Raw genomic sequence first — 21,070 nt, 5'->3', positions numbered from 1 at the left:
AGTGTTGTTGTTTTTTCGCTCTTGATGTAGTGAACGTCTTTTGAACATTTAATGAAGTGTTGCAGTGCCACTTGTGGCCTACCTTGCCTTTTTTCCTGGGTACAAATGTGACCCTTTTCATAATAGTGGGGGGAAAAGCCTTACATTCCTCTACATTTTGTCTCTGCCGTCTGGCCAGAGATTGAATGCCCTACATAACCAATTTATCAAAATCACAAGGAATTTGATGCAGATTTATACCATCCAAATGTTTTGTTTTGAATAGTCTAACATGGGTTTTTTGTTTTGTCTTTTTAACAAAAAACTCAAACTAATTATATCTACTGTCCTCATTCTCCATCACTGAAAAATCCAGATTCTATAAATATGCACATTTCATAAGTTTACCAGCATGACAAAATATGTCTCCTACTTCACTAAAAGGTCCCTCCTTAGAAAGTTTACACATTACACTTGTTTAAATTGCATAATTGGACCACACTGGCCTCCAAACTAGTTGTGATTTTAAGGAAAGCACAGATTTTAAGGTAAAAACAGAGAAACGTTCCCACACAGCAGATGTGATCTTCGAATGTCTAACTCTGCACATACATGTTGCTGCACAGTGAAGCTCAAACACCAAGTAGAAATAACAGTAAGCAAAACACATTTTTAATGGAGTGTGAACTTTGATTCACAGGCAACATAAACCAACTTCCTGCTTATGGCAGGTAAAGGACGACCTCTTGTGGGCTGCAACTGAAAATACTCATTAAAGGGCACTCTAGTGTATTGTACCTCCATGCTGCCTCCCTTTCTGGTACTGCTAACCACAATGGCCAGGCTCGTATGAGGGAGCTGCCCCTGTCAGTAGCACAGACGGCTCAGCAGCGCAGCGGCTCCAGATTCACCAGGACACTGACACCGAGACGCAAGTGGAGAATATGACACACACCGGAGAAAAGAAAGGTAGGTAAATGAACTGATAATCGCGATGCTGTCTTCATTACACCGGGTATATCTTTGCCAAACGCCTGAGATGCAACCCCTCGCAGGAATTACTGATGAAGTTCAACGCTGCCGTCGTGAAAAAAATGGTTTCCTTCTCAACAGACAGATGTAGCCTTTAGTCATCCTAACCCATATTTATCTGGGAGCTAACCTTGTAGTTTTTCTTTAGACACTGCCTCAGAGCCTCTTACGTAAATAAATAGATAGAATCAAAGTAATGCATAGGCTACATTATGGTGATAGTAGCTTATAACCTACTGTGGTTAATGGTTTTCAGGATGTAACTGAAACCAGATCTATTGTAACCGAAACTGCTGCTGTGTAATAGAGAAGTAACATCACATCCCTATCTCTCTCAGACCCAGGAGCCTATGAAATAAAGGGCGTATAAGATGCAAACTGCCGCTGCAGGGTGATGGTGTGTATCGCCATCATCAGCAGCTGTCTGGAGAGAACACTGTGCACAGCTGGATGAGGCGTTACTATGACTGAAGCCGCTTCCCGTGCCTCCTCTGACACTGTCGGTGCTGTCTTCCACAGTATCTCAGAGTCATGATGCTGCAGTGAACCTGTGCAGCACCTACAGTTATTTATTATTGATTAGTGCTGATAGGTCCTGTGCAGAGAGGTTTAAGGGCACTGTGAGGTATGGGAACCCCTTGAATAGATGAGTCATCCCCTGGAAGCTATTCTTGCCATGAATGATCAAAAGAAAGTGGTGTCAGCATCAAGGCTTTTGTCATTGCTCTCTTTTAAACCATGTTTTTTTCTGCTTGGCAGGGCAGAGTGCCACAAGTGTAATGAGAAGTGGAGCTACCTTTAGGCTTCTGAGGAGCATTAGGATCCTGCAAAGCTTGGATAGCACGCTACAATGCATGACGCAATGTAGAGTAGTGTACAGAAGTGTATTTACAGGCATAAAAGCACTGCTCTTAAAGTAGGAATCTACTGAGTTATCTCTCTCACAACCTCACTCCTTCTCCCTCTACTGTACTTTTATTTAGTTCCACATGAGCGGATCAGGGGGGGTAGGGGTTGCATTCCAGAGAACTGTGTCAGGTCTTAACTTTCTCCTTTTACTGTGGTGTGTCAAAGGTCACAGGTTTGATCTTTGCACATATCTGACAAATACCTTTGTGCTAAGAATCAAATGTCAGACTGTCAGAGCAAACAATGAAAGGAAAATACACAGGAAACAAGTTCCTAATGACATCATATGTCCCAGTGGTAAGGCCCATGAAATAATTTCCATGGGAGTTTCATGTCGCTGCATCTTTGGCTCCGTTCGTGTGATTTTAGTCAGTTAACAGCGATTGTATAATGTGTTAATCTGCAGCTGTTCCCCTGGGTTATCTGCAGTTCATGGAGGGATTGGAGATTGTTATCACTATGAATAACCCTGGCACACACTTTGTCACCCAGTATTTGATTTCAAAGAGGTCTTACCCAGCTTTCTGGACTGTGTTACTCACGTGTGTGTCTGTTTTTTATTTGCCACTTTCAAAGAACCTCTTTTATTTCACTAAAATAATATTTAGCTGAAGTGATTTGTATGTAATTACATTTTGATAATCGGTTATTTATTTACGGCATGTATTTAGTAAAAATGCCAACAATTCAGTGGTTCCAGGTCCTCAAGTGTGAGTATTTGCTTTTTTTCTTAGTCTCCTGTAATCGTAAATTGAATACTAGGGGTGTGAATCTTCACTGGTGTCCCAATTCGATTATGATTATCCTGTCAATGATTCAGATCGATTCAATATCACGATGCGTCACCTCCTCAATATTATTATATATTGCTACACATGGTTTTCATCAACAAATTCAAGCAGTCAGATATACTATGAACTCCCCTTTTTATTGTATCTGCTCTTAAAAAAGACACTTCCTGAATGTAGGGGAGTCTGAACACAGCAGACAACAGACAAAAGGCAAAAACTAAAAAAAAAGCAGCAACCGGAAAATCACCAAGTAACATCATTAGGTAATAATCGATTATGGTCTGTCAACGGCATCGATGCAGAATTGTCCAGGTCCGCATCGCAATTGCGATGCAATGATTTATTTCAACACCCCTATTGAATACTGTTGAAATTGATTGATTCAAAGCAATTTGAAAATGATCTGATTAAAGAAAATAATCAGCAGATTAGTCAAAAATGACAATAATCATTAGAGCCCTAGAGTAATGTCTGCTGTATGTATATGTTGTAGATTTGGGTAGTTTGTAGATTGCTTTGAAATTGTGAAACAAACGATAAAGGAAATAAACTAACAGCAGACTGCCAGCTGCTGCATCTGGCTGATTATGGCAGAATGCCACCAGGGCAGGGCGCAAATGAAGAAACGAAGGCACGAGGTCTAATGGATGTGAGGGAGGGCACAGATTCCATGGTAACCAGGCCTCAACATGTGCTCTAGATGAGCTATGAGGCTGATCTGCGCCATTTAGGATGCCAACATTGAATCGGACGCTTTAATGGAATCACAAATTCCACACCTCTCTTTCTCTGCCCAGATTCAAGGCCAAAGTCTTTGCAGCCAAGGACTTTAAGCAAAAATCCCACATTCTTATCTGTTATTATTAATTCATGAGTTGCGGGGGAAAAGGCTAACCTATCCTCACCTAAAGAACCTAACCTATCAGATGTTAAAGCTCTCCCCATAGACTCACACATACACATATTTGTTGCAATAGTGAAGCCTGGTTATATTCTCTTTTTGGAATAAAAAAAAAAAAAAAAGAGTCAAATGATCTCACATGTGCCTGAACCTCTGAGCCTATGTAGTTACAGTACAGTAGCTCCCACTGTGCAACAGCCTCCTTCCACTAAACAAACACGTTAATGAGTGTTTGTTTTACATTAGTGTCACTTTCTGCCCTTGTGAATCTCTTCTCGATGCAGCCAACCAGAACGGTCTGCAGCGAAGCAACTACGCCTCACTAGCAAATACATTTTCAACACAGTTCCTCACAGAGGACTACTGAATTTTTTCGATGGAATGACTCAGAATAAGCATGTATTCGCTCATCTCTGATGCACCTTGTTATGCTTTATTCATAGTTATCTGATAGTTTGTAACTGATAGTTTTTTTTACCCCATGGCTGCGATTTTCCACATGGCCTGGTTCACTATGCCTCTTCATGCTCATCTCGTGGATGAGTGGCTTCTCAGAGGACTCATCTTGGCCCACATACCACTGCCACGCTCAGAGATCAGCACTCAGGGAGTTAACAGCTTTTATTCAAACCATTGCCTTATCCATTTAACCATACGGGCACTGGGTGTGATGAGAAGCCATTGTTTGCTCTTTGTGCCCTCACACTGTGCCACCCCCCCCACTCACTACTGTCATACACGCATAACACAAATTTACTCTCAGCAGGGGTGATTGATTATTGCTGCTAGATGGGGCCTCCTGCCTCCGATCTTGCCAAGGCAACAGTGGACGCTCCAGATGTGGGTTAGAGATGAGAGATGTGACTTTCCTCTGTCAAATCTCTGCTTTGTGTTTAAAAATTGATGCTGTGAGTGGTATGTTCAAGTACAATATTTATTGAAGTCCTGCATATATATACAGCTCTGCCTTGTTCAGCATATGTTCCCCTCTTTCAATAGCGGCTGTATTAGTGGAGACCAATGTCCTATTCACTCTTAGAGAAACTATTCTTTTTGTCACCACACCATCATTTGCAAATTCTAGCTTTTGTCTGACACATGTAATTCAACCAGTGGTGATATTATTACATCATTTATATGCATTGTGTGACAATCCTTAAACGGAAATGATGTGGTTTCTCATATGCACTTCCCCATTTCCCATGACGGGTAAAGAAAGGATAGAAAAACGTTCAACCCGGTCTGTATCATCTTAATGGAAATCCACTACATTGCAGTGTCTTCTTCTAACCATCATTTTCAGAGCATGATCTTTCTGCCGCTGTGTGCATTCACATCCTAATATGCTGAATGGGCTATTTTACTGTTTATATGCACCATTGGCTACAGAGATAACAAATGGCCTGTAAATGACAGGAGGTAGAATAATCCCAGTTAGTAAAATGAGACTGGGCTGGGGATGGTGATTGGCAGGTGGTTGTCGGGACAACAGCTGGAAGACAGATTGAGGTCTAAATGAATGGTCATGCATGGTGAAGCCCTGAGTCGTCCTCATGCATCACACAACATACATTATTAAGGCCCAGGAAGTGAGTCTGTCCAACCTCATAATGACTTAAACAGGAGTGACAAGATGGAGAGGTGGTTCACATAAAACTGATAATTGATTTGGTTAAAAAAGGACCACATTTTATTTATGCTTTCAACTTGTTATATTTATTTATCTATTTATTTTACGGATGTTTTCGGAACCTGATGGAAATTTAAATTTAATTCAAATATAAGTGGATTGCAGTATTTGTTTAATTTAGCTTGATAGCACTTCTACAATACGCTATGATTACTTGTCATTGTTTCAAATATGATATTTTTAATCACATTTCCTGTAATATCTTCATTTAGTGCTGGTTAAAAATGGTTGTACTGGCCTCTGTTTTCTCCCTGAAGGTCCTGCATTATGTCTGTAGGATTTTGAAGGTAATTGTTAATTGAATCTATATTCAACCAGGAAATCTCCTGAGATGCATTATTTCTTTTACAAGAGAGACCTGGACAAAATGGCATAATTAACACATAAAAAACACTCACACACACAATTAATTTAAGAGCGATGAATAAGAAAGCATAACTTTTTAAAACTTCATAAAACATGTTGTAATTGTGGCATTTGAATGCCTTGTTTTGAAGCAGTGTTTCCAAATAAAGTTTGTATTGTAAATTGTTTTGAGCCTAGTGTGCTGTACAAAAATGATGTTTTGCTAAATTCAGAACAGACTCTATAGATAATATGGATCAATTATAACTGTTAGAGACAGGGGAAAGCAATCTACAGAGGTAGACAGGAAAAATCTAGCTGGCTTTCCAGTCCTAAAGCACAGCTAATGAAAATGGTGATTGCTCTGGTCATTCTGCTCTTATTTAAAATACGTTGAATGATAATCAGCGCAACCCTGTGCAAAAATATATTGCCTGGCTAATATCTCTATTGCATTATTTGTCAGACATTGCAAGTTTTGATGCATGACTCATAGCCTCTATCTCTCCATCTCTCAGGTCAATGTGGCTATTAAAGCAGCTCTCTGGGGTAGTTATCAGTCACCGTGGATTCCTGAGGCCTGTCTCTATAGCAACCCATTCCTCCTCCTGAGTGCTGCTGCCAACTTACCCTCTCCACCACACGACAAATCTCTCCTCATCCCCCCTGGCCAATCGCCGGATCTGAACTGCGTTGGAATGGACACTGAGTCGACCCACTCGGGCTACTCCTATCACTCCAGCCGCTCGGGGAGATCAAACCGACATGGGTATGTTTCCTGTCTGTCCGCCTTTCCATCTGCTTCTCAGCTGTATCTGTCTATCTCTCCCTTTCCATGACATGGGTTTCCGCTAGATCACAGGCTGCCTCTTTCGCAGCACCTTATGATAAGGTATTTCATGTAATGACTTCTCTGCACATTGAGTTTGTTGTGTTTTCTTCAGTTTGAGCGGGCAACGGGTTGGTTGTGGGCAAATTAATCAGATGAGAGACTAAGAGAGAGACAGAAGAGAGAACAAGCAAGAGAATGAGACAGACAGTTTGTGGATTAGGGTCGTCACAGTTGAGTGGCTCTAACCTATTTCAGTGATTCACTCGTTCTATCCTGCAAATGAGAAAATCATTTGATCCCTGTCATGTCCATTCCTCAATATTTCCCTCCCTTTCCACCAGCTTTTTGCCAAGTAAGTCTGCAACTAGCCATTATTTCTTTTAAATATTGAATAATCTGCCTGTTATTGTCCCTATGTGTTGATGAATCATTTGTCCTACAGGATAAAGTGTCAGAAAATTATAAAAAAAACAAGTTTCCCAGAGTCCACAATAACATATTCAATGATTGGTCAGACAAATAATCTAAAACCCATAGATATTCAGTTTACTATTATAACATATCAGACGATTTTAAACACATTTGAGAAGCAGGAACCAGAGCTTTCTTTATACAAAAAGTATTTAAATGATAGCAAAGATTTAATTGTTGCCCATTCATTTTCTGCTAATCGACTTCTTCTTTCAGGTCTTGTTTTTTGTGTGTATATGTATTTGAGTACTCATAAACAATCTGGATGATTTGCTTGATTGCATGAGACCTGAAATGTTTGAAATTGTCAATTTATATTTTTTTGATCAATAGAACATGTATGGTATGATTTTGATTCTTTGGTCATTTATCAAGCACAAAGGCCAAGCATTTGCTGTCTCCTAGCTTTTCAAATATAAGAATCTTTAGATTTTCTTTGGCATATAAAAGTAATTAACTAAGTAAACAGAGCTTTGGATGAAGCAGGAAACTTGAATACATCAACTTCTCTTTGGCAAATTATGAAGGCATTTTAACTATTTTCTGACATTTTATAGACAAAACAATTAATCAAGAAAATAATGTCCAGATTAATCAATAAAACGCATATGAGCACATGAGTGTACGTATTAATGATCTTAACTTGATGTGTCTAAATTGCTTTTGTATCGTTCTTCATGTTCATTGTGTGTTTGTTCAACTTTAGGGATCGAAGTCGCGAGCGGCACAAGGCCAGCAACAGTAAAGACAGCAGTCGCTCTGAGAGGTCCGTTGTCATCAACCCCCCTGACACGCCCTCCCAGGACTCCCCCATTCACAATGGAGATCCGCTGCCAGGAGAACCCACACCAGCAGCAGATCAGGGAGATGAGGCCCAGGTATTTTCCATGGAAGTGTACACAAAACTGTTCATGTGACAAAAATGGAATGTTTAAACTGTGAAGGAATGCGGGCTGTTTGTCAGAGAAGTAATTTATTCCTAATACAGTAAATCAGAAGGCCCAGTAATCCATCTACATTATAAACACAGCACCATGACCTTAAACTCTTCCTCTCAGCAGCTGGCTGCCCACTGCCACAGCGCCTGACACATAATAACAATGGTGACAAGGGATCAAATAGGTCAGAGGATTAGCATTTCTCTTGTAGGCCTGTTCGGATTTGTACGGACAACGCTGTGTTACAGTGTGTGTGTGTGTGTGTGTGTGTGTGTGTGTGTGTGTGTGTGTGTGTGTGTGTGTGTGTGTGTGTGTGTGTGTGTGTGTGGGTGTGTGATGCTGGGTATAACTGTCATGCCTGATCGCTTTGAAAGCAGAGCAAATTGGTACCAGTCATTCCATAAAGCTGATCTTGGTGAGCTCTGCAAGCAATAGAGGTTTTTAAGTAGACACAAGGAGGCAAAATGCTGTGATAATGCAGCTCAAAGACAGAATGGATATTCAACCAAGTCAACACCGCAGGGATTAAAGATGCATTCAAATCGTGATCATTATTCAAAGTAGTTCGACAAATACACTTAAGTTAGATGGAAGGTCTCACTTTTATATCTGTCAGCTATTGCCAGCAATTGGTTAGCTTAGCTTAGCTTAGCACAAAGACTGCAAACGAGGAGAAAAAGCTAGCCTGGCTCGATCCAAAAGTAGAACAGGATATAGTTATATTATATAGGATATATTGTTCTTTAGCTTTGGACAGAGCCAGACTAGCTGTTTTCATGCAGATGAGCAGGTACATTGCAATGGAAGTTAAAGAAAGCTAAAGAGCATATATTGCTCTTTAGAGACAACTCTGCCTTGGGCTGCCTTCACAGTCTTTCTGACCTACTTGAAATCTATAGTAAAAAGAGAGCATTTTGTCATTCTAAGTACTGTTGGTTTGTGTGTAAGAGAAAAAGGAGAAAAATGTGTGTGTATGTGGAGTGTACAAGCTGCCTGCAAAATATGTACTATAGATTATAGAGTATTATTTAATGTGAATAGGATCTGAGCATGTCTTCAGCCAGACTTTCTGAGAATTTCGGAGAGGTCTGACCTATTTTGCCGTCTCGGCTCAGCATCCCCTTCTGGCTGGGCAACCACATTCCACGATGTCATGTGAGTGTCAGCTTGTAGCTTACGTTCATTGTCTGCAGTGTAAAGTAATCTGCCATTGTATTGCATTAGCCCTCCAGAAAAATGTGTCCAAATGGCACAGCAGCAGGACCATCATTACCATCACCAAAGTCCACCCTAGCCACTGTTTCTTTGGAGCAACTCTGTTAGATGGCAGAGCTGCTGTAACACTAATAGGCTCCAGTACAGAGAGACATTCTCACAGACTGAGATTAGCCTTAGCATCCAGCCAAACGCCACTTTGAGGAAAGCTGATATGAATAATCCTCCATGTTTACACGCATGGCTATGACATAAGGATACGGTTTTGGACCTCATGAGTCATAGAGAGAGTGCAGAGTCTGTTACTGAGACTGTCCATGCTGCTTTGTGAGACAGACGCAGTGACTTTATGCCAGAAGGCAGCGGCTTCAATTCACAATGTTAGCTCTAGCAACACCAAAGCATATGGGGAGAAGCACATACTCTTGTTTTGGCGTTTCCCACTTTGCTTCTTAGCCCTTTTCATCGAATTGTTGTATGCACACATATACTTATAGCTGCTACACTCACGTCTTTTAATATAATGTAAAAATAACCACTCAATTAAAAGATTGGAGTAAATTGTAGGTAACCTGCCAGGCATGTTAAACTAATGCCAGTTGTTTTTGTCTCGTAACACCTATGACTCACTTGAACACAAACACATATACAGTGACACTAATACGCTTGCAAACACACTAATGTGCAAATGTCATTTTAACCTCCACCCAGGCCAGTGGAGCTTAGCCATTGTGTTTTGCAGTTGGCAGACTGTCTGGTTTGTGTATGTGTGAGTCTGTGTGAACGGTGCTAATCAGTATGTTGGTGTTGTGTTGTGCTTTATGATGGTGGAACAGGCCTAACCATAATCCATATTCACCCTCTGCCAGATGAAAAGACTGCCAAGTAAGCAGCCATGCTGCCCGCCTCTCTCTCTCTCTCTCTCTCTCTCTCTCTCTCTCTCTCTCTCTTTCTCTCTCTCTCTCTCTCGCTCTCTCTCTCTCTCTCTCTCTTGTAACCCGTCTCTGTTTCATTCTCTATCAGTGACTTACTTTTCCTCCTAGCTTTACTGTATGTAGAGATCAGGCCTGATTAGTGTGGCATTAATCTTTGGGATTAATCCATTGAGACTTAATGGCTGGTTCTATCAGTGTATTAGCTCAATAAGTGATACAATGTTTCCCTCACTAAATGAGACATTAGCATGAAAGCTTGGCTGTATAAATGAAATTGTTGAAGTGAATTAAATGTTCAGACGCTGATTCATAAGATCAATTATTAGTGTGCATATTAACCTGAACTGTCTAAAATGTCTGATTGAATTGGCATTTTTCACAATAGACATTTTGACTTATAACAAAGTCTTGCATTGCCAGACCTATCTCCACAGCACTGCATCAGTGCTGAGGTATGGTCTGCCTACACCGCTTATCTATTCTTGGATTGGGGGAAAAAAATGCTCTGACTTGTTCGTATTTCTTTAAACCAATCACAACCGTCCTTGGAGGCGCTAAGCCCTGGAGGCAGCGACAGGGCCCTTGCAAAATAGATAGCAGAAGGGGAAGGACATTATGCCGGATGTCAGGCTTTATCCCAGCACTGTACATTCGTTAAGACAGACTACTAATAACATTAACGATGGCTCTGTTCTATTCAAGTGTCTTAGTTAGTCATGACAGTGAGCCAGCATGCACAATACCAGTGCTTGTGACGTGTAAAAATTACTTCCTTGAAAAAGCCATATTGCATGTATTTGAGCCTACAACACCAAACCATGTGTGACATTTTTTGTTAAATAGAGGAAAATTTAATAAGCTAAATTTCATCTTCTTCCTCCTCTTTCAGCCAGCAAAAACATAATTGTGCCTTAGAGCTGACATCTGGTGATGAGTAACACAGACAGTCTGGTTTCTCTGCTGACTCTCAGCTTCTCTTGAGCTCTATAATCACCCCTACTGTGTTTAAGATACAGCCAAACCAGGTTTAGTCACTCTCATTTGCATATTTTTCTGCGTCTGTTGTCAGACAACTAAGCAAGTATACAATGCTGATCTGATCTAAAGGACATTTATTGGGTGAAATAAACAAAAGCTTAATTTGGACAGAGGGTCAAAATTGAGTAAAAATACATATTTAGCCCACCATGCATACATGCATACATACAAAAGACAACGTCTCTGCACAAGTAATAACTGAACAAACTGTCTGCTGATGAATACCGTGTAATGCTGCCAAAAACTAAAGAACAGGCGAATAAGTTGAACTTAAGTGGAGATTGTTTAGTTAACTGCTGTTTCCACGGTTAAGAATGAAGTGTCAAGCTTAATGGGATATTGGTTTTGTATTCCTACTTGTTCTGCTCTTTCACAGAAGTGTGGAATGACGTTGATTGTTCACAGAGGTGGGGACCCTGTTAACAGAGTTGGCTTAAAGGTCCCATAGCATGAAAATTTCACTTTATGAGGTTTTTTTTAACATTAATATGAGTTCCCCCAGCCTGCCTATGGTCCCCAATTGGCTTGAAATGGTGATAGGTGTAAACCGAGCCCTGGGTATCCTGCTCTGCCTTTGAGAAAATGAAAGTTCAGATGGGCCAATCTGGAATCTTCCCTTTATGACATCATAAGGGGAAAGGTTACCTCCCTTTTCTTTGCTTTGCCCGCCCAGAGAATTTGGCCCACCCATGAGAAAGAGAGAGACATCATGGCTTGCAAACAAGCGAAGCATGGCAGTTGGTCAAGGCCACACCCCTACCCTCCACCTTGCCCCCCCTCTCTCCTCCTCAATAGCATTTAAAGCTACAGACACAGGAATAGCACGTCCTAAGGAAAGCTCATTGTGGGACTGGCTCGTAGTGGCTGTAATTCTGCACCAAGGCTGAATTTCGGGAAAGAGACTTCAGATACAGTATTGGGGGACCACGGAGGCCTAATTAAAAGCATCCAAAAAGCAGCATGTCATAGGACCTTTAAGAAAGAAAGGGAGCAAAAAAGGAGAAATGTGAGAGGAATAGAAATGAGATTGGATACTAAATGGAGTTAACACTGCATTTACATAGCTGACCTCTGGCCAGACAGATACCCAGAATTGAATGCCCCACCTCCCTTCTTACTTCTATCCCAAACCTTAAACCACTGCCACCCTCCCTCTCTCCCTTCCCCTTCCTCTCCTCTTATCTTGCTCATTCATATTCTGGCTCCTGTTGGCATCCCCTCCTCCAGCATGGCTGAGTTAATTTAGTATTTAGTTAAGTTAAGCTATAAACAGTAATGGAGGGCAGAATTCATATTTATGCACCATATTCATGATGCATTTTCTTGATTGAAAATATGAAAACCTAATGTATTTATATTTCACATTCCACAAATAGCAGCAGGTTTCACTTAATATGCAAAAGTTACATTACTGTAACTTCTTGCGGTAATAGGCACAGTTTACAGTGCGATACACACTCTAGACAGGTCAGAATTAATGTGACCATCTTCTGTCTGTGGTACCCAGCAGGTTCATCATGCCCATATGGCTCGAGTTTGGGGTTTTAGCCTCGTTTGATGTGCCTAAGTGTGTGTGTGTGTGTGTGTGTGTGTGTGTGTGTGTGTGTGTGTGAACATGTGTGGAGCCACGAAGGCTTATCTGTTCAGCTTGTCAGCTTGTCTTTTTTCTAGCCCTCATTCCTCTCTCTGCAGCTGCTGCTCCTGTGATTAGTTGTAGTTTGAGAGATATACAATGCAGTGACACTCTGGGGGAAAATGAGTGGCTAATTACCTGAATTAATGACAGGCACACACAAAGAAATAACTGCCTCTTTGGAGCCGATTTGTCATGTATTTATACTCCCTGTCTCTCTTTCTTGGAAATCTTGGAATTTATGCTTAAAATGACCCTGCTTGCTTGAAAGAAAATAATTGACTCTAATTTGCAATGATGGGCCAGGGCCTGGAAAGCTTCAGCTTTTGTTGTTGTTGTGTGTGTGTGTGTGTGTGTGTGTGTGTGTGTGTGTGTGTGTGTGTGTGTGTGTGTGTGTGTGTGTGTGTGTGTGTGACATTACAGCACTCCCTAACATGTCATCTTATATTACTTCAATGGTACATTGAAAGCCTGTCATAATGAGGCAAAACTCCAAGAAAATCAAACATCTCTGAATAGCCTGAAGGATGTGCTGTGTGAATGGTGCATACCATCTATAATTCGCTCATGCATAGACAAGGATAAAATAGGATAATTAAGGCATTGTTTCCTGTCAGGTTCAGGTTGCTATTTATCAATTGATTTTCCAGTCTCTCATGAATTTTACCCTGATTTGGCTATTTTGTCAGCCATTTTAAAATGATAAAGAAACATCTCTCTTACCTCTAGTGGTATCTAGCGATGCAGATAGATTTTCTTTGCCCAGGTTATAATATATCTGTCTCTGACATTTTCTCCTCTACCCCAATACAATACAAGGTGAACAACATTTAGTTTGTGCTCAGAGCATTGAAAAATGACATTTAAAGCTGCACTGGCCAGTATTTTCAATAGATCAATGAACTATGGGTAATTTAAATGGGGTTACAGAGGATTATCACCCAAATCTGTGCCCTTTAGCTCTGCAGAGCCTTTTAGCATCTTTCTGCTCATTGTTTTGTTTTTTTTCCAGACACAGCAGGCAGCTGTTTTCAGCCATGATAAACCCACTGCCCTGCACCTGCCAGCACCACAAGGCAGACAGACAAAGTTAGCGACTAGCTGGTGAACATTGTGGAGCATTTAGCAACTAAAACTTACATTCATATGAATGTAAATGTTGCCCAGTGTCTGCTGGATGTACGAAAAGGAAGTGTTTTTCTTTCACTTATTAAGGTGATAATATGTCAGTATTGATTGTACAGCTTATTCTGCTGCCCTCACAGGGTCAAAAAGCAGCAGCAAAAAAAGTTTTTTTATTTTTTTTATTTGGGTGAACACATTATGTGCCAACCCTCCCTTCAGCTTTCTTTCGTTCCTCCCTCAGGATGATAACTGGGGGGAAACCACCACCGCAGTGACAGGCACCTCAGAGCTGAGTATTTCTCAGGAGGAAGTGGTTGGACTGGGGAAGGGAATGCAGGACCGGACTGCAGGCTTCCGCCGTTATCTTCCCCTGGCTGTAGGCTCATGTGTGGTGCTGCTGGTGCTGGCCACACCCCTGGCCTTCCTGCTTCTTCCAGCTGTAATGTGGCCAGACAGGCTGCAGGCTTGTGGCGCAGCCTGTGAGGGACTCTTCCTCTCCATCGCCTTCAAGCTCCTCATCCTCCTGTTGGCCATGTGGGCCTTGTTTCTCAAGCCGGGCCGGGCAAGCCTGCCCAGAGTGTGTGTGTACCGTGCCTTCCTCACCACACTTACACTTCTTCTCACCATGTCTTATTGGCTCTTCTATGGGGTCCGGATCCTTGATGCACAGGTGGGTTTGAGAGTGTGTCATTAGAGCATTAAAAGTATTTTTATAGCTTCAAAGATCATTTTTACAAAATATTTAAACAGTGTTGAGGCTGATGCATGGTGCATGTGGTTACCTGAAAATAATGCACAACTAATCAGAATCAGCCACTCTCTGCAGCGATTGTATGATCATCTTCTAATGTTATCTCTTCTTATTTGGCCTAACAAACAACTTAGTGGCCCTTTATTTTGGATTTCGTTAATCTAAGGAAAAACATTTTTATTTTATTTTTATTCATCCACACAAACATATCTATAATTGTGCAGTGTGCACATAAACATTACTTGTCATACAACTAAAAGGTATTTTGTGGTTTTAAATACCTCTGGGGTTGTTTTTAATGTGGCATTTAGGTTGTTTTTAGATTGCAATCTTATTCTAATTAGCCATTTTAGTCATGATTTTGTAATCACATTTGCCTGTAACTGGTTATTGCTGCCTATCTTGCTTTTGAAAACAAGATTCTTAATCTAATTTTTAATCTTCAGACTTTTCTGATTAAATATAGGTGAAATTAAATTAAAGAAGAGGGTTTTCATCCAGCAGTGAGTGTTTTCATTAAACCTATGATGTGGTCTGAGCAGGATGAGGACTACCATGGGATCGTCCAGTTTGCCGTGTCCCTCGTGGACTCCCAGCTGTTTGTCCACTACCTGGCCGTGGTGCTGCTGGAGCTCCGCCACCTCCAGCCCTGCTACAGCGTGTGTGTCATCCGCTCCACAGACGGCGAGACACGTCACTACAACATAGGACAGCTTAGGTACGCAATCGCTGTTATTACGTACTCTAAGTTATATACATATATTCCTAATCCCTTTTATATCCTAATATTCCTATTCCTAATAAAAAGATGAATTAAAGAATAAACTATAAATACAAGCATATTAGCATTTTACATGTGAACATGACCTTTCTGTGCAGCACACATTCAGACACTCTCACTGGCACTTGGTCACAGTCATCACACTGTTGAAGTATGTTTGTAAATGGAAAAAAAAGACACAGGCAGTAATTGTGTTATTCATCAGCCTCCTTGTCTAGTCTGCTCAAGGCGAGCTATTCTTGTAGCTATTCTACAGGCGCTCTTCCTGACTACGAGACAATGTGATAATTAGATAAGGTTTGTATGAGGCTAGAAACCTAATTCATTTTTTTAAGGTTGAAATCTGAAATAGACTAGACACATATTTTATAAATAACTTCCAATAACTTTTGTGGAATCATTATCAGGCAAAAAAAACTGATCAACAGAATCAACAGAACTTCTTCTGTTTGTCTAATAACTCAATGTTCAGTGGATCCAAGGGCATTATTATTATCATTATTTCTTATATATGTCAGCCATGATGTAAATTGTATTTCTACTGTCTATGAGTTTAATCTTACCTTCTCTCTCTCTCTCTCTCTCTCTCTCTCTCTCATCTCACACAGCATTCAAAAGGCTGCGCTGTCCATTTTGGAGTATTACTACAGAGACTTCCCACTCCATAACCCAGCCCTTCTCTCTGCCTCTAAGCACCGGGCTGCCAAACATTTGGCCGGGTTGAAGGTGTACAATGTGGATGGTTAGTCGCCTCATCTGTCCTATATTGGTGTTTCATTTGTTCCCAAGGGCCTGTTTCACTTAGTCTATGCTAGACAGTTTCAGATATACAGAGACCAATTTATTTTAAGCCTAAAAAGTTACAGCAGTGAGGATGTCGTCGGTCATTTCTGTTTGCCCAAAGAAACTACCCTGAGCCTACAGGTCTGCACTGCGAAGAAATGTATGTTTCTGGAGGTTTTTGTGTTGGTACACTCTTAACTGAATTTTCTGTTAGGGAAACTGTTAAATTCTTCCACAAGGCAAATGTTTTCTGTCAGAGTGCAAGGAGCTGAGCGGTTTGATGTGATTACTAAAATAGTCAAGAACTAGACAGCTTTGTTCAACAGATTAAACTGGAGGTCTGTCTGAAGTATGATTATTCGTTAAAACTAAACCATAGTTAAAGTCTATCTCTGTGTGAAACAGGTCCCTGTTTTGTCTTCCGCTCATTCTGCTTTCTTGTTGTGATGTTTTCTTTTCCATCTCCATCTCTTCCATGAGCAGCTTTTAAAAACAAACTGAGAAAATACCTTTTGGACAGTAAGTACAGATAAAAGTCCTCAACATCACTCTACGCATTTTTACACAGGAAGCCACTAATTTCACGGTTCAGTTCACTCCATCTTTACTGCACTCTGAAGCCTCCGTCCCTGAAATAATGTATATATTGCATGTGCGGAAAGTACTGCTGCTACACACACAGACACACAAACTCCAACTGTGGCACTACAATGCTTCTGAGACATTGCCTCCCTGCACCCACATACACACATCCTGTAATGCCACATATTGCACTGCAATTAAAAGGGTTCTCCACTCAATACCCATAAATCCTCCACCCGCTGCAAAGCACCGTGGATTTGATGATCTATGACAGGGATGCAGTATGGGATATGGTGTCCTCGTAGCACCTCCCATCTTCCCCACCCCCTCCCTATCAAAGTGCAGCGGAGAGGCCTCTAGGGAGCCATGGAATTTCAAGCCTTAAATAATTCATCAGAGTAACGCTCATTCCTCACATACTCCCACATCTCTCCTTCCTCCCGCTTAGCCTGTCTCCAGCTCGGCTCACTCTCACTTTCTTTTTTTCACCCTTTCTTTTCATGTTTCACTTACTTCAACACCCACCCACCCCCCTCTCTCTTTCTCATTCACAGGCATTCAAAGTCACTCTTCTCATGGCATTAATATGTAGGCCAGGAAGTTAAAGAGGCTGGTGTTTACCCATATTTTCAGTAAAAATATTATCAATGCTCCCTGTGCAAATTATCTGACGGTATTCTTTCCACAGTATACACTAGGATAGTTTTCATACATTTTTTATGGCTACATTCAGCTTCTCTTTCTCACCTGCACACACACACACACACACACACACACACACACATAAACACATATGCAGATCGGATTATTAATGATTTATATCCTTACCTGACCTGCAGCGTTTGCTCTCTATAACGTCCCCCAAACTGTACTGATCTTCATTAATATGGAGCAGACCTTACTCCCCCACAATAAAACCCCGGGAACTCTAATATACTGCTGTACAAGCTCCATTAGCTTTATGGGTTTGTCACACTAACCAGTAAATTCACAGATCAGACAAGAACCATGGGCTTTGAAGTGTAAAATAGTGAATATTTAATCAATCCAGCCATATAAATGTTTCTGCATCAGTCTTTCTGAGGAGAAACATAGATGCTTCTAGTGGAAATTGCCTCTTTGTGAGTGTTATGATTAACATTATCTGTGCCAGAGACACATGATCTGGCTGGATGCCCCAGATAAGTAACAAAGATTAACAAAAACTCTTCTCAAATCTTTCTCAAACCTAGGAAATGGACATAATACTGACCAAAGAGGCTGACTTATTGTTATTTTACACTCTCCTCCCATCTGACCTTTGCTGTCCATGATTCAGATTGAGATATAGCCCATTAATCAGAGTCAAGGACCCTGATGGGGTCAGGTGCTACTTCCTCCTGCTTAAACTGATATAACCAATTTTCCTCTGTCCTCTCCATTTGGTGCAGCTCCGGGGAACACAGCAGGAGCGCAGCCTGGTAATGGGAATCAGTCACGGGCTATGGTTACAGCTGCCGCCAAACGCAAAGACAGCGCCCACAATGAGCTGTACTATGAAGAGGCCGACTACGAGAGAAGAGTCCGTAAACGTAGAGCCAGGTGAGACACAGAAAACAATTGACAGCATGTCAAACGGCTGCTTACTGATCTATAAACTCTTCCAGACAGAAATGTGAAAGCAATTTTGCACGGTGTGAATGCAGTGTCAAGTCTGGCCATTAAAGGTTCCATTCCTAATGTGCTTTCAATGTAAGGGATGGAGGGTGAGATCCACAGTCTTTGTTTGGTGCAAAAATGTATTCAAAAGTTTATCTGAAGCTAATATGAGATTCAGGAGTCTTGAGTTAGTCAAGTCAAGTCAAGTGGACTGTTCCAAAGTTAAAGTTGTTCTACAGTTACAGTGGATCTCCTAATGTCAAGTATAAACAGGAGGAATATACATCAAGACCAGTTTCAAAGTACATATGGGCAACTGACTATTGTCTTAAAACAGACTTAAAAAATGAAGAGCACTGTAATAAATGTTACTTAGTTATCATCTCTTATGCACAAAGAAATTTAAATCAGTTTAATAAACCAGAAAACATTGTGAATGCCATATTTTATGTTGATGAGGAGATTATTAGTCTATAATAATATACATGTATTAATAATTTCCCCTCATGGTTCAGGGCAAATAAACTAAATGACAAAAAGCCATTACTTTAACAGATTTATATTAAGTACTCCATGTATGAAAAGGGCTCAACAGTTTTACTGTTACATTAGAGTGTTGCCTAATGGATTAAATATGAGTGTAGAGAGCTGACAGTAAGTTAACTGCTGTGTATATGTTCCCACTTTGTCAGGCTGGTGGTGGCTGTGGAGGAGGCCTTCACACATGTCCGTCGGATGAAAAAAGAGGATGAGCGTGGGACACCGTCTGACATCATGGATGTGCGTGAAGCAGCTCTGGCTATATTTCCCTCCATGGCCCGTGTGCTGCAGAAGTACCTCCGCACCACCAGGAGGCAGCACTGCCACAGCATGGAGAGCATCCAGAAGCACCTGGCTTTCTGCCTCGTCAATAACATGAGCCCTAAGGTGAGTTTGGCTTTGAACCTTGAAATATTTGAATAAGAATAGATGCACTTTTAATATTCCAAGCCACAGAAGTCAGTGTTTACAGGACTTAAACGATAATCCCAAGTTATTAATGTTCATACTTTTGGCCATCATGATATGATAACATTGTAGGCCTACTCACCAATATAATTTAAACCATCCAACAGGTTTAAAATAAAGTTCTCAGTATTGTGCCTTCCTAAAATGGATTGCCTTGGTGAACATTGTTTTTTATCATTGGCTGTTTCTGTGTGTCCAGGCATTCCTCGAGGCCTATCTGGCCCCTGGGCCGACCCTGCAGTACAGCCCTGAGCGCTGGATGGCAGACCAGTGGACTTTGGTCAGCGAGGCTTCTGTCACCGGCGGCATAAAGGAGGGGTCAGAGTTCCTGCTAAGATGTCTTGACTTTAGCTTAGCTGTGACCGTCAAGGGCATCCCGTACATCAGACTGACTGAGGAGTACATAGACCCCAAGTCTCACAAGTTTATACTGCTGCTCCAGTCAGAAACCTCAGTTTAACGCAGTGGACCAGTGCTGCTGATCTGGACTTACAGGACTGTTACACATCTCCGACTGAATTTTTCAAACAATAACTTTTTGTACTGTTTTTTTTTTGTACTTTTGTTTATGTAATTTCCTCACAAAGAATATCTTTGTTTCCTTGTCTTTGTCCCAAGCAACATGAAAGTTGATCAAAGACAGAAAATGGGAGGGATTATGCTTGGATTTCTCTGTCCTGACATTTGCAGAACACAGTTCAGGTATTCCTCTATGCACGACAGATGACCCTCACAAATCTTCTTTTTCCTTTTATTTGCATGTGCCAGTGTGTGCCTGCGTGGGGGAGTTCATGATTTTTGATGATTCATGATGAGTTCATGATTTTGTGTCATTGTGTGTGATTTAGGATGAAAAAGTATGTGTGTTTTGAGTGTAGTGTACACTCGGGATCTGTCTAGACCTGTCTCTTCTTTCGCCATAGCATTAGTGACTGGGACATTTGATATAACCTGAACCCTTTTTCTCCAAAACTGCTCTTTTAGTTTTCGCAACGATTATTTAACTGCCCTGTATTACAGATGTATGTACAGTATTTATATGTGAATATACTTTATCCTTCCAGACTTTTTATATCAAAATTGTGCATTGCTAGATTTTTTTTTACCTTGTCAAAGATATGTTTTTTTACCTTGTCTGTCTGCGCTGTTTTTGTGGCGATAACTGTACTGTAAATAGATGAAACATGTTTGTAAATGTCAAAATCACTGGAATCTCTTGGACTGAATGCAACCACAGTACAGCTGAATATAGATGGTTCTAGCCAATAGAGTGTGAGCAAACACGTGACTACTTGTTGTGTATGTACAGTCAAGTGTGTGCAGTGTACACTGATCTTTTTGTAGGCCAGCAGAGAGACCGCTATGAGGTTTATTACATTACATTACATTACATATTATTTAGCTGATGCTTTTATCCAAAGCGACCTTGTTGCGTTTATGTGGGTGACCTTTTATATCTTGTGTTAAAACTGTCGCCTTTGTGCTGTTTAATTTTAAAACATATGCCACTGATTTTCATCTTAATTCATCATGAGGAGAGTGTATTATTACAGCACCCATCTGCATAATGTAAATCATGGAGCACAAGAAAATGCATAACCTAACCTAAAGGGATATTACTTAAGCAATTCCAAAACATTTAGGACATCCCTGAAAACTTCTCACCAAAATGAATAGTCACTTATTTCATGCT

General features: G+C 40.9%; 1 protein-coding gene across 2 annotated transcripts; it reads left to right on the top strand.

Moving 5' to 3' along the window:
- Nucleotides 1–742: 742 nt before the first annotated feature.
- On the top strand, nucleotides 743–20,174 carry LOC116047244 (vang-like protein 1). 2 transcript variants are annotated; one of them, XM_036004534.1, is made up of 10 exons: nucleotides 743–948; nucleotides 6,166–6,416; nucleotides 7,657–7,828; nucleotides 14,076–14,504; nucleotides 15,128–15,303; nucleotides 15,975–16,108; nucleotides 16,633–16,668; nucleotides 18,162–18,312; nucleotides 19,062–19,296; nucleotides 19,577–20,174. In XM_036004534.1, exons 2-10 carry the CDS (start codon nucleotides 6,346–6,348, stop codon nucleotides 19,835–19,837), a joined length of 1,665 nt encoding a protein of 554 aa, XP_035860427.1. In that variant the 5' UTR covers nucleotides 743–948; nucleotides 6,166–6,345; the 3' UTR covers nucleotides 19,838–20,174. The 2 variants fall into 2 exon arrangements, with proteins under 2 accessions (XP_035860427.1, XP_031151764.1); XM_031295904.2 differs by lacking the exon at nucleotides 16,633–16,668 and having other exon boundaries at nucleotides 745–948.
- The last annotated feature ends 896 nt before the right edge of the window (nucleotides 20,175–21,070 follow it).

This window comes from Sander lucioperca, chromosome 8 (genome assembly GCF_008315115.2).
Source record: "Sander lucioperca isolate FBNREF2018 chromosome 8, SLUC_FBN_1.2, whole genome shotgun sequence".
Taxonomy (NCBI): domain Eukaryota; kingdom Metazoa; phylum Chordata; class Actinopteri; order Perciformes; family Percidae; genus Sander; species Sander lucioperca.
The sequence above is the reverse complement of the archived record's forward strand: the minus strand, read 5'-3'. Positions and strand labels throughout refer to the sequence as shown.

Bases quoted from the DNA above. Each gene is read 5' to 3' on its own strand.
- LOC116047244 (XM_036004534.1), top strand. From the start codon at position 6,346: ATGGACACTGAGTCGACCCACTCGGGCTACTCCTATCACTCCAGCCGC. The intron at 6,417-7,656 runs GTATGTTTCCTG...GTTCAACTTTAG, and splicing joins GGGAGATCAAACCGACATGG to GGATCGAAGTCGCGAGCGGC. The intron at 16,109-16,632 runs GTTAGTCGCCTC...TTCCATGAGCAG, and splicing joins GAAGGTGTACAATGTGGATG to CTTTTAAAAACAAACTGAGA.